This window comes from Tauraco erythrolophus, chromosome 6 (assembly GCF_009769465.1).
Source record: "Tauraco erythrolophus isolate bTauEry1 chromosome 6, bTauEry1.pri, whole genome shotgun sequence".
NCBI lineage: Eukaryota > Metazoa > Chordata > Aves > Musophagiformes > Musophagidae > Tauraco > Tauraco erythrolophus.
In genome coordinates this window covers 69,247,500-69,260,656 of record NC_141470.1, presented here as the reverse complement: position 1 = coordinate 69,260,656, position 13,157 = coordinate 69,247,500, and the positions used below count along the sequence as shown (strand labels likewise).

General features: G+C 42.8%; 1 protein-coding gene across 1 annotated transcript in view; it reads left to right on the top strand.

Annotated features, from left to right (window-relative positions):
* The first annotated feature begins 2,071 nt into the window (after nucleotides 1–2,071).
* KTN1 (kinectin 1) overlaps nucleotides 2,072–13,157 on the top strand; it is a 59,868-nt gene continuing 48,782 nt past the window's right edge. The window contains exons 1-5 of the mRNA XM_086614039.1: nucleotides 2,072–2,594; nucleotides 4,195–4,332; nucleotides 6,763–6,930; nucleotides 9,262–9,392; nucleotides 11,562–11,678. Coding sequence (XP_086470165.1) covers nucleotides 2,072–2,594; nucleotides 4,195–4,332; nucleotides 6,763–6,930; nucleotides 9,262–9,392; nucleotides 11,562–11,678 — 1,077 coding nt within the window. The remainder of the gene's footprint in view (nucleotides 2,595–4,194; nucleotides 4,333–6,762; nucleotides 6,931–9,261; nucleotides 9,393–11,561; nucleotides 11,679–13,157) is intronic.

Here is a 13,157-nt window from a genome sequence, read left to right as displayed (position 1 = left end):
AAGCTCCAGCTTAGTTTTGAGCATCTGTGCTGCTTTTTCCCCCAAAAGACAAGCTTTTCTTCCCATCCCTCTCAGCCCTTCTGAAACTCTGTGCTGGAGGTAATTCTAGACCCAACCTTTTCAGTGAGCTGTGCGCACACAAGAAAAAACCACAGACTAGGAGGAGACTTAATGTTAAGATGACTGATGAATAATTAGTGTATTGAAATGTTAGTCTTTTATTTGGATAACTTAATAGCTGAATTAGAGTTCCCACTCCTTGCTTTCTGTGCTGCTCGATGCACTGTACAAATACATTATATCACAGTAACTCATTTCTGTTCAGAAACTATTCCATATGACAACTCTTCCCTCTTGAGCTAGAGCCAGGCTCCAAACCAAGCTCTTGCCAACGTGGCAGGATGGCAAGCTAGTTTACGACAGCATCTTCCAGCATAACCAGGAGTCGAGGTAAAACAACCTTGAATGTAATACTTCCAGATATTTAAAGAGTAATCCTCTGTCTGTCCAGAAGCAAGGAGAGCCTGTCCTCTCCCTGCACCATGCAACTTCTACATGGACTTTATAGCCTGTGCCCTCAGTAGGCACATCTGTCATCTTCTAAGTAGCAGTGGAAACACCCCAAGCAATATTGCTTTAAGCTGTGGAGACACCCTCCTGCTCTTTTGGGGTCATCTTGCTTATGTCTCAGCCTGTGTGAAGCTTTCATCCTCAGCTTGGTTGAGGAGAAGCAGAAGGACAAACCGATGTGTAGCTGTACCCAGAGTCACTAACAGTACAAGGTTTCTCAAGTGTTGTTGGGGGCCTTTGCACGCGTTGGCTGTGTTGGGGGATGTTGCAGTTGAGCAGGGACTGCAGAGAAGGTGACAAAGATTGAGGAACACAACCTGGGTTAGATCTCTTTCCTTTCATTCCCAAGAGAATGGATTTCTTAAGGGACAGTTGAGTTTGAAAAGCTGCCTGTTCTTCTATGGAGAAAAATGTAGTTGAAGCATGTGCTTTCCGTAGTGGTTTTCAAACTGAGTTGGTGAATTGGGAATTGCACTTATTTATTTAGTTTTGATTGTGGTTTTTTTCAATAGTGCTTTTTTTTTTTTTCCTTGAAACAAACAGTCTGGAGAAGATTTGAATTCTTCCTTCAAAAATCCAAGTCTGTTCGTCATGATCAGTTGTGAAATGGGAAAATCTGGCTTGTCTTGACCCCTGAAATTAGGTTTTTTGCTTCATCCTGACTTTTTTAAACTTTGTGGTTCCTGCTTTATTTTAAAAAACTAAAATTAATGCTCAAGTTTTAAGTAGTGTTTTCAACAAATTATCCTAGAGTCATCTTGTCTGTTAGTGCACTGGAAGTTGTACACTGTTACATGCACAAAATAAGTAACAGATCTTCCTGTTTTCCTATAAATGTGTGGAATTTTCATGAGTTTAAGGCTGGGTTTTAGACTTCAAAAAGCAGTTTTGAAACTACCTGATTCTTTATGGTTGACTAAAATTTAGGGCTCTTTCCCTCATTCCACTTCTGAAGCTGTCATAAATCTGGGAACAAAAGGAAGTGGAAATTTAACTCCCACTTGCCAAGATAAAAATCTTAATTCATTATGTTTGATTTACAGCAGGAAAAAAAAAAACCCACAAACGTTTCTCTTCTGGTACTGGTCTTTATTTCACAGCCTCTGAAAGTGCTGTCTCATGTATTTCTGAAATCAGAAGCTTTCATTTTATGAAATTCACTTGGGAAGGGAAAATGAGGAAAATGGAGAAAAATAAGAAAGAGGAGAACTGCTCTCTTCCAAGAGCAGCAGTCTTGCAAACTGCAGTTCCTTCCTATCCAAGCTGACAGCTTTGAAGCAGATGGTAAATGGTTCCAGAAGTTGTTCTGTGGTGGATATAGCTTGGTAATTTTATTAAAAGCTATTTTAAGGCTTCTCTAAAACAATGACAAAGCTTCTTTTATTATTATAATTGGTGAGGGAAATAATATCAAGGAAAACCTGTTCACAGCCTAATTTTTTTTTTTCTTTTCTTTTTCCTCTCTAGGATTTTTTTTAAATATAGCTAAGAAAAAAGCACAATGGAGTTTTACGAGTCTACCTACTTTATCATCCTCATTCCTTCTGTGGTTATTACAGTCATCTTCCTCTTCTTCTGGCTTTTCATGAAAGAAACTTTATATGATGAAGTCCTTGCAAAACAGAAAAGGGACCTAAAGTTTCCACCTACCAAGACTGATAAAAAGAAAACGGAGAAGAAGAAGAACAAGAAGAAAGAAGCTCAGAACGGGAACATCCATGAGTCTGACTCTGAAAGTACACCTCGGGACTTCAAGCTCTCCGATGCCCTGAGCACGGATGAAGAGCATGTCGCTCCTGTTCCCTTGAGCGTGACTGAAGCATCTACCGGCGTTAGAGAACGGAAGAAGAAGGAGAAGAAGCATAAGGCCGTTCAAGATGATCATGTAACTAGGGATTCGGAAGGATCCAAGTCTTCAGGCAAGAAAGTAGAACCAGTCCCTGTTACAAAACAGCCCACTCCACCATCTGAATCAGCAGCATCTAAGAAGAAGCCTGGGCAGAAGAAGCAGAAAAATGGAATGGGTATCTGATATTGCATATGCTTCTTGCACAGAACGCCAAAACTGTGTTCTGCTTTTTGCAAGGCCACAGAGTGTCTCTCACAACTGTTCTGCCTGATCTCTATGGGGCAAAGCTCACTTCTAACCTTTTCCTTTTTATGAGCTATTGCTTTTTTTCTCCCTGTTTTCATCTGGCAGCAATGCTCTGGTTTTCCTCCTCCTGTCCTTGCTTTCTTCTGCTAAAGATCGTTGAGGGAAACAGAGCAGCTCACATCTCTGCTTTGCTCTGTGGTTTGGCTACTTTGCTCTTGAGCTGTCAAAATTATGATTACCTGAAGGAAGCCATTAGATGTTTGCTGTGTGTGTTCTGATGTCAAGCACTGAAAAAGTGGAGTCCTGAGAGTGGTTGCTCTGATAAGGAAGGGCATCTAGAGAAACCTCAAAGCAGAGTGTGCAAAATAAATCACTGTTGAAGTGCAGGCTTAACGTACAAAGAGGTGTTTGGTGGCTGATTCATGGAAAGAAGCACTTAAAGCTGCTTCCCACCTGCTTCACCTCTTTAACTGAATGGAACTGATGCTGAAAGGAAACTGGTCCGGCCGTTGTAGCTGAAGCATCCACCCTAGAACAGACTATAAAACTGTAGTCAGAATTGCCTGAGACTGTTTTGTCAACTTCTGCTGAGGATATGGTCATGTCTCTGTGGTTGTCTCACTATAAATAGAAATTAAAAAATAAAGATACTCAGTTTCAGAAATAAGTGAAACTCGAGATATTTGCAGATCACCCTTGGAGATGCAGGCGTAACAGGTTTGCTACAGGGAGAGAGGAAAAAAAAAAAAGACATTGCTGCTTGATGTAGTGGATTTTTTCGTTTGCTGAAAAAAGGGAGAAAAAGGACCCACCCACTACCAACCAAAAAAGTATCAAATCTTGTTTGTGGGTGTTCTCCGAAAATCTCTGTGGCATGGTTAAAATGTGGTCTGCAAGCACTGTGCTGAGGGCAGCCACAACTAACTCTTATCCTCGATTGCAGGAGCTACCACCGTAACCCCGGATCGTGTGTGTCAGCTCTGACGAGAAAATTGTCTAGCACAGGCTGTCCAAAAAGATAAAGAATTTCTCATTAGAAAAAACGTTTTAAAAGAACAGTTCCCTAATGTGAAACACTTAATTTTCTGCTTCTCACAGTCCCAGTAGCTATTGGGGGTGTGTGTTTGAAGTGCCGAGAGGGGGAAAATTACTTCTTGCAAGTAAGAAACTACTACGGGTAACGCGTGCTGTCCGCTCTGTCGCAGTGAAGCCTGGATTGGATTTGTTAAACTATTCCTTGCCGTACGTTCTGCTTGCAGATAAGGTTCCTGTCTGTCAAAACACTAGGTGCTGTGGCTCTTGACTCTGCTAAACCTTTCTATTGCTTTGGGGTCCCATCTGATATGGGAAGTGTATGTGTTTGTGAGTGCGTGTGTGTACATATATATATGGATAATGTCATGTTCTGATTTAAAATATGAATTTCTTTTTTTCTGGGAGTGGTCTTCAGTGGTTATTACAGATTTACTGGTTTTGAAGTAATGATGAGAATATACAGAAGAGCATATTGTCTTAATTGTTTATTACAGATGACCAAGATACTAAGACCGATTCTGTTGTATCTCCTGCCAAAAAGCAAGAGCCAGTGCTGCTTCACCAGGAGATAAAGCAAGAAAATGTATCGGGAAAGAAGAAAGTCTCTGCAAAGAAGCAGAAAGTTGATAATGGTGAGAGTACAGCCTGTGACTTAGTTCAGAGAAACCTGACTGTTAAACCTTTTTGTCATCCCTACTTTACTTTCTCTTCCTTTGAAAAAGAAACTTGTAGAAGAGTAACTCTTTTTAATTTGAAAAAGCAGGAATTCCAGGTAGGAAAGATTGTTCAGCCTGAGCTATTTTTTAATTTTATTAACATCTGGTACCACTGAACATGGGATGATGCTGTGAACCTTTCTGAGCTCTTTTGTGTCCAAACATCCACGCTTGAATTGATGAGTAATGGGTTGACTTACACCCTAAGCTGAACAGGCACTAAGTTGCTCTGAGCAAGGCATGTCTGGAACTGCTGCAGTCATCTGCCCCAAACAAGACTGCAGTTTTTTTAGCTGATTGCTTTGACCACGTTCCTCTCTTATTGTCCTTTTGTTAGCTAGCTGTTGCTCCAACATAAACTGTTCATCTTTGCTGTCAAGGCCTTTACTGTTCGTCATCTCTCGTTCTCTGCCAAGATGCTGTTTCTTGTCTCCTCTTGGCTCAGTCTGCCACTGTGTTTGTTTTTTTACAATGAGTGCTGTTGTGTCTCTGGCTTTTGGGAAGAGCGTGACTATAAAGTTCTGCGAGGCCACCTTGTTAGCTTCTCAAAATTCTTATTTACTGGGACAGCGATGAAGAAGTTGGTGGCTGCTGGACTGCTCCTGGAGTAGACAGTGTCAGTCACTGTTTCCTCTATGCTTTGGTCAGGTCATCGAGGTTCAGGTCAGACCAGGGTGGGCTTTCGAGTAGTGTAGGGTTCCTGTGTGTTATGATGACTGAAAAACTTTCAAATTATTCTTGGAAGAAATCTACATGGGGAACCTAGGATGTAATTGCCTTTTGTGGATGTTCTTGTGCTTTTCCTGATGCATTCATTGCCCTTAAGGGACCACAAACTTGTCTGTTTGTGACATGTTCAAATAATGCTCAAATAAGTGTCAGTACCAGCTCAGCCAGCATTAAAGCTGAGCTGTCAGTGCTACAGGGCAATAGCTCATGCATTATTTGAATGCAAGCTGCTTTCTTTTAAAGCCACTCCTCCGAAATGACAGAGCAAAAATTAGCTGTGGTAGGTACCTGCATTAGCCAAGACAGTACTATGGGGATTTCAAATGTTGCTGATGTGAAACGTCCCATTGATGTTAAAAAGGTTTTGGAAGGAGGGGAAGTTAATGAGGAGAGGAATGAGAAAGGTGAGGATGGTAACTGAGTTAGGTGGTGGCTGTTTCTGCTAGAGGAGAGCTCTCCTCATTTCTGAGCTTGCAGTGTACCTGCAGGTGTTTGCTGGCTGCTTAAGTGGAAGGACTCTAGCAGGTGACACAAAAGGTCTGTAAGCCTATTTTCTGCTCCTTAACAGCAGCCAGAATATGAAAGTGTTTTCTAACCAGCTCTTTGACAGCCAGGAATGCATATTTGTCTTGCACTGATGCCTAAAACCTTACATCCCACCTAATTCCTGTTCTTTCTGATCTGCTGCGTAGCATCTGTTGTCCATCAGCCCTTCAGTCTGGGCTGGCTGGGTCAGTGAGCTTTCCTGCTGTGGCGTGGCTCCATGCATAACATCTTCTGTCCTACGGGCAGTGTGAACCAGCAGCTGAGGAGCTGGGCAAACAGCAGATCCAGCTCTGTTAGCTCTGTTGCTGGCCGTATCCATTGTCCTTGGTCTTTTGCTCTTCCTCTCCTCTGCTTTTGTCTCGGCGGTGCAGGCGGAGAAGTTCTTTGGGCAGAGGCTGATCCTCACCCCGTTTTATACAGTGCTGTGTGAATGGAGACCTGAGGTTGGTCAGTACCTCTGGGTACCTCTCTGAATACTAATGATGCCTAAAGCCTTCTCCTGACAGATGAGATATCTCCATTAGGTGCAGTTGAGTCTGCACGTGAAATAAGCTTGATTGCTGTCCCTACCGCATGCTCGACTCAAATGGTTAGTTCACTGGTGATGTAATCTGGGTGAAAACGCTGGCAGTAAGGTACCAGCTTTTAACAGAATAGGGACAAAAGACTTCACTGTTCTCATGCTTCAGAGATGCTGAATGATTTCATACGCAGCCGCAAGTAAACCAGTCTCATTGATGCTATGTGCAAACTTTCTCATTGAAGTGAAATGAAAGTCAAAATGTAAAAGTTCTTCTCTGCTACTTGTTAAAATGCTAAAAGGCTGCTTTGAAAATAAAAATTTAATTGAAGCTATTAAATTACTATGCATTAGAGGCCTTTATTTAATGAACTTACCTGAAGAGCTTTAATGAGTTAAGCTGTGAAGGGTAATAGAAATAGAGAGTATAACTAACTATTGAAGTTAGAGATGCTTTAATCCAGCTCTCTAATGTGTTACGCACCTTTTCTAAAAATATCGATGTTAGTTATTACAAAGCTTTAACCCATCCTGTGGACATTTGGTTACAGTTTTGGTCGATGAACCTCTTATTCAAGCAACTACTTATATTCCTTTGATGGATAATTCAGATGCTGGCGCTTTGGAAAAGAGAGAAGTGGTTGAAGTGGCAAAACAAAATGCGAATGAGGGGATCCAGAAGAGCGGTGGCAAGAAACTGAAGAACGAGACGGATAAAGGTAAGAAACCGATAATGCAGTTTGGCTCTGGTATAGCCTGCTTGCAAACCTGAACAGGGAAAATGCTGTGTATGTGGGGAGGGGGATCCTCTCTTACTTGCCAAGAAACAGTGATTTGAGGAAAGCATTTGTGGCAGCAGGACACTGTTCTTGTCTGTGCTCGTTTCTCCCCTGTCTTTGGCACTGTCAAAAGGGCTTTACGCCATCCGAATCCTTTTAATGCTGACTGTAGGCTTTTGTATCCTTACAGTGAGCAAACGGGTGATGGCAGACCACACAGATGCACACAATCTAGTGCCGCAGTAGGTAGTTCAGGCATCACTAATGGTGCTGGACACTGGAGCTTTTAGCGTGAGCCGTTGGAGTCTGCTTGAGACTGGGAATGCAGCTCTAGGGCAGTTCGTGGAGCGAGCTTGGGCTCATCAGCCAGCTCTTGTCTCTCACTGCAGCACAGTTACCTGAAGCAAATTGCTGGTGGAGATCGAGTCTGACAGGTTCCAGCAAGATGTGAATTTTCCTTTTAATGCAGTTGGAATTGGTTGGGACAGGGGAGCTTCCTTTGTACTCTCCCGTGGAGGCCTGGAGTGGTTTGTGAGTGTTGTCCTGCCCTGAAACTTTAAACAGGCCACTGACTTGCTCAAAGCATGCCAAACTCAACTGAGCCTTGAGGTGAGACCCTCAAATTCGTGGGCAGCTGGAGAGAAGCCAAGTGGCTGAGCAGAGACTCCCTGCTCGGGCTCGTGCAGAGGACTGGCTTTCCAACACCGTCTGCCTGATCACTCACAGTGCTCTTTGAAACCTCTTTTTAGGCTTGTCTTCTAAAATGCTTGAAAGCTGCCTGGCAACTCGTTGTGGTACCTAGATTGGATTCCCACTTGCCTGAGGCTCCTCGTGTGCTTCTAGCTCGATATCTGTGTGTTATGGCCCTGCAGCGTCAAAGCCTCTCCCGTCCCTTCTCATTTCCTTTGCAAGCTGTAGCCTTCTACATGAGCACCTAATTCTCCTGTGTCAGCTGGGATTTGCCCTCCCAATATAGAAATCTTCCCCTATTCTAATTGTAAGCTTCTTGGGTGCAAGGGCAAGGTCTTCGTGTCTTCAGGGAGCACAGGGCTCAGGCTGGTCCAGGCCAACCTACTCTGGGCTCCTGGCTAACCGGACTGAGGTCTCAGGATTTCGGCATATTCCTGGTAACAGCATCATTGATGATGTCAGTGCAGCAATGATGTGATCTGAAGTCTGTGGCCAAGAGTAAGTTGGATTTAGGACTAGAAGAGAGTGTGGTAGAATTTCTGAACGCTTGTCCCTGCATCCCTGGACTCTTTTATTCAGTGATTTGGTTTTGTGCTTGATAATTTCTCTTAGGGGCTTAGTATCACCAGCACTTTTTTGTTCTTCATTTATTTTTCCAACTCTGGAGAGATTTGGGTTTGATGTGTAGCTTGGTTTCAACAGCATGTTTAGTACCTGTGGTGGGAAACCTGGACCATTCTTTGTGGTCTCTGGGACGTTTTCTGAATCAAGCATCACTTTTAAGCTTTTCTTTTTTTTCTTTTTTTTATTCCTCCTTCCCTTTCAGTCCCTTGATGTACTTTTGTGCACTGATGAATATTTGACAGAGATACTGGATGCCTTGGTCTTGTGCTTCCGTTTACTTAAGTTAGAGGGCCACCTAATGACCTACGTGTGTGCAGCCTATTTTTTAGGAACAAATGTGTTTTGTTCCTGTAAGACCATTGTTGAGTTGAATTGTGTTTCCTTGTTTGTGTCTTTTTAAACATCTTTTTTAACAGTTGCTGATTTATCTTCTTGCTGCTGAACTCCTTCTGCAGCAGTTCACTTCCAATCTTAAACTGATGGAATATTTTTCTGGTTTTGATATATTGCAATCAGAAATGTGCCAGTTCTCAAATTTGTTACCTTGTCGTTTGCATATTGCTTGTGGAGCCAGGCTGTCCTTTAAATTAAGAGCTCAGTTTGAATTACTGTCATAACACACTAGAAAGGACTCTTCAAGTTTTCACATTAATGCTATTTTTTCCCCAAAAATCTGTGTTATGCTTTGTCTTCTTGCTAGCGACACTATAAATGTTACCAACTGTACAAACAAAGTGGTGGGACTTTTTTCCCAAAACTGTCAGCTGGCAGATTGTTATCAGATTTAAGTTGGAGATATGTTGTTTTTGCTAAACGTTTGTGACCTTTTGCTTCTTGGCATTTCAGACTGCAATTAAATATAATGCATAATGATACCCTGTCACATGCTGTTTTGAGGCAAAATAAATACTTCTGTATGGAGTCCAAAGTAAATATATCCTCCTTTCTGTGTTGCAGAGAATGCTGAAGTAAAATTTAAAGACTTTGTAATGGCCATGAAGAATATTATCTTCACTGAAGATGAGGCCCGTCGCATAGTGGAGGTGTTAAAGGAGAAATCCAGTGCAATTCATGATGTCTTGCAAAAGGTGAATGGCTGTGGTGGTGGTGGGGAGCAAAGACTATTAACTAAGGAGAAATTGGGAGAGAGGCTGTCAAATTAGCTATATCAATGTTCTGCTGTGATTTCTGCATTCTGTCTTTGGAAGACTTTTTCCAGCTGGTCTGTGCTTGCTTTGCATGCAGAAAGCAGTTGTCAGATGTCTGTGTGCTGCCATCTGCCATCCCATGGGCTGGCTAGACAGGCTGATGGCTTTTGACCGCTCCTAAAGAGCAGACATAACTGTGGAGAATAAGGTCTATAACGTAGGACTGCTGCTGCAGCTGATGTGTGTGTGCTGGCATGGGGGAAGGCTGTCTGGTGACTTTCAGGAACGATGACTTTCATCATTGTGACTTTCACAAATGTGCAAGTAGGATAAACTGTAGTAGAAATTAAGAACAAAGCTGCTGTGGCCGTGCACTTAACTAGCTAATTCTGTATTTGCAAGTCTCTCCATCTTATAAGTCTATATATTCTTGTTGTCTGAGTTCGTTGGATGTTTTTCCTAGGATTGTAGGACAATTCAGATTTGGAAGGGACTGTGGAGGGTCTGTAGTCCAATTTCCTTCTGGAAGCAGGGCCAACTCTTGAGATCAGCCCAGGCTACTCAGGCCTTTATCCCGTTTGGCTTGAAAACTCCAGGGACTGAGACTGCATAATCCCTCAGGGCAACCTGTGCCAGTGCTCGGCAGTTCTTTTTTAATTTCTGTATTAAGACAGAAGAGAATGATGACCACCAGTATCTTACAAATGTCTACTCCTCCTCCCTTCCATGACTTGTGGTTATCACTTGGTGCTTGTAACATCCTGTTTGTCACTCTTGGAAGTCTTGCGGTTCTGTATTCTTCTGCAGATAGGACACCACAACAGAAATGCAGAACTGAGTCTGTGTCAGTTCAGTTAACGCAATATTGTAGCATGTCACTTAATTTGGGTTGGAATGGACTTCAGGAGGTTGTGCAGTCCAACTGCCTGCTGAAAACGGTGTCGACATTGAATTCGGAGCAAATTGCTTAGGGATTTGTCCAGCTGGGTCTCGAAAACCTCCAAAGATGGAGACTGCAGGTTCTTTCTTGGCCCTTGTTTCAGTGCTTGACTAAAAACCCAGCAGTGGTACACTCGCAATGGTATTGCCTCTTTTATTTGGAACAGCTGCCGGCTTGCTTGTGTATTTTTTTTTTTGTCTTTTAAAGGAAGGATTGGTGTTAAAGCTCAACCTTTAGGATCAAAATGGGTTCCTGGGTTTGTATATCAACCAAAACCTATAGGTTTCTGTAGACAGAAAAGTATTTTCCTTTCTGTAGCTCATGCAAGACATTGACAGTGTGTTTTGTATGGCTTACATATGCAACACCACTCAAGGAGAACTTCCACACAAATTCAGAGTGCATTTATGGGACTGGCATGTCTTTGCTTTGTCAGTTATCAGACTTCATTGAGTCTGAGCGGAAATATTTGGAAGGTTTGCCCCTTACCACAGTTATTTCATTTCAGGACCAGTGTACCAGTAGCAGGACCATGGGGATTGTTCCTCTAGTTCTGGTCCCTGTAGTATCTCTGGAATGTTGTGTCAGTGTGCCAGCAGAAACGTAATTATGTCAACTGGAGGCTCTCCTGTGAGGTGGAAGGAGAGACCAGAACAGGGTTCCCTTTTTCCCTTTGTAGCGAGATATTTCGAGAGATTAAGTTTGTTGGATTATACCTGCTTTGAGCATGGATTGGGCCAGGTGATCTTGGAAGTCCCTTCTAACTGCAATTATTGAATGATTCAGCATCTCTGCAACTTTTTCTTTTCTTTTCTTTTTTTTTTATTTTTTATTTTATTTTTTTTTCTTTTGTTTTTTGTAATGGCTGTTCTTTTGACCAGTGCCACCCGCAGTGGCTCTCTTCCAACACGGAAGCACCTTAAGAGCCCATTTATTCTCTTAATTGGTTTCAGTGCGTTTGAAAATGCATTTCCTCATCTAATGAAATCAGTGCTGCAGGATCCATTAGCAGCAGAATTAAGTACTGGCGGTGCCATGTACGCCATGCAAATGGACGATTCAGGGCCAGGAGGGGTTGTTTCTTCCTCTCAAGTTTGCTCTGCTGCCTGCTAGTGTGCTGTGCAAGTACTTGTGGCATGTGTGATCATTTTTCTCTACTTTTGCTGCAGGCTAGCAAGGCTGAGTTGGCTGCAGCTGTACATCAGCTGCAGGACAAAGAGAAGGTGCTCGCTGCGATGAAGGAGGAGGCAGCCTCTGCAAAGGAGCAGTGCAAGCAGCTCACCCAGGTAAATGTAAAGAGGTTCATGCATATAGAGAGCTGTGGGAGAGGAGCAGGGGCTTGTAGGACTAATGCTGGCAAATGCTGGTTTACTACGCTTAGTATAAAATGAAAAGTGGAATTTTTTATATTGGGAAGGCTTATCAAGACACTATGTTTGGTTTTATGATGCTAGTGATGTATTTATGCAGTTATTTCTCAGTAGTTTTTCCTGAGAGTTCATTTACTGAAACTTTTAAGCTGAGACTATTTTTCTTTTCAAAAGGTTACTTAAAAAAAGAAAACTTCCTTCATGAGTATAATATGGTTTTGTGAATGCAAATATTAAACAGCTTTTCTGCGTCACAGTTTTAGTTTGATATGTACTCTAGCATTCATGTGCTTGTGTGCTTCTAGGCACAGCAATCATCAGTTTCCTTCAAGAAGGAAGCTACAGAAAGTGTGAACTGTCTGCTCAGCCCCTTGAGTTGCAGCTCTGATTGCTTTAGAGTTACAGGGGTGCTGAGGCACCACTGTCAAGACTAGTTTCTGAAACTTCTTTATTATGAAGATTTCAGAGGAAAGCAGTTATGGTAGAACAGATGATTAGGCAGATATGGAGTGAATTGGAGATTCTTTTGGGGAGAGGATTCTTATGTTTTGGCTAGTTTGGAAGCACATGGGCATTAGGCTCAGGAAGGTTGTGTTACAGGACAAAAGTTGGGCACAGAAAGCTCAGTGGCTAAAGATGGGAGCAGAGTGGCCAGTGGATACGGGAGTTGAGAGGCTTGGCAGATGAGAAGGGATTGGGCATGGTGTGAGCTCCTGGCAGGGCACAGGTAGGTGTATATGTGCAGGTGGAATTGAGAAGTTTGGGATAGTCAATATGGAACTGTAGGGAGAAAGGACTTGTGTTTGGAGGGGGGAAAAAGAAGCTCTGGCTCAGGACTGCAGGATGAAAGGGGGGAAGTATCTGCTGGTGAAGAAGCAGAGGGAATATATGACAGAGCCTGAGTTTGAGGGAAGCTGATGTGGTTGGGGAAAAACATCTGCAAAGTGGTGCTTGTGAAGGCAAGGCAGGAGGTGCAGAGAAGTAGGGTTCGTTGGAGGGTTTTGCCATCTGGATTGGGGAAGTGAAGGGAGAAAAATAAATGGATATTCCTGAAAGCTGGGAGAGAATAGGTAAAAGAAGTTGCTGCAGTGCTCAAGTATCAGGATAATCAAGGGAAAAAGCTCAGCTTGACTGACAAAAAGCTCTCACCTTCTAATTAATGAGCTTCTCTGAAAACACTGCCGAAAGCTATGAAGGGACTTTAAGATGCAGCGATATTCCCACAGAGATATTGATAAAGATGATAACAGGAGAGGATACATGAGAGCAAGAGGTGCCTGACCTCGGAGGTATTTGGCAAAACGCAAGCTAGGTGAAAGTTAATCTTCCCAGGATCTCTGACACTGCCTCGGCAGGGTAGCTGGGTTAGTGAGGGCTGCAGACACATGGTGGAAT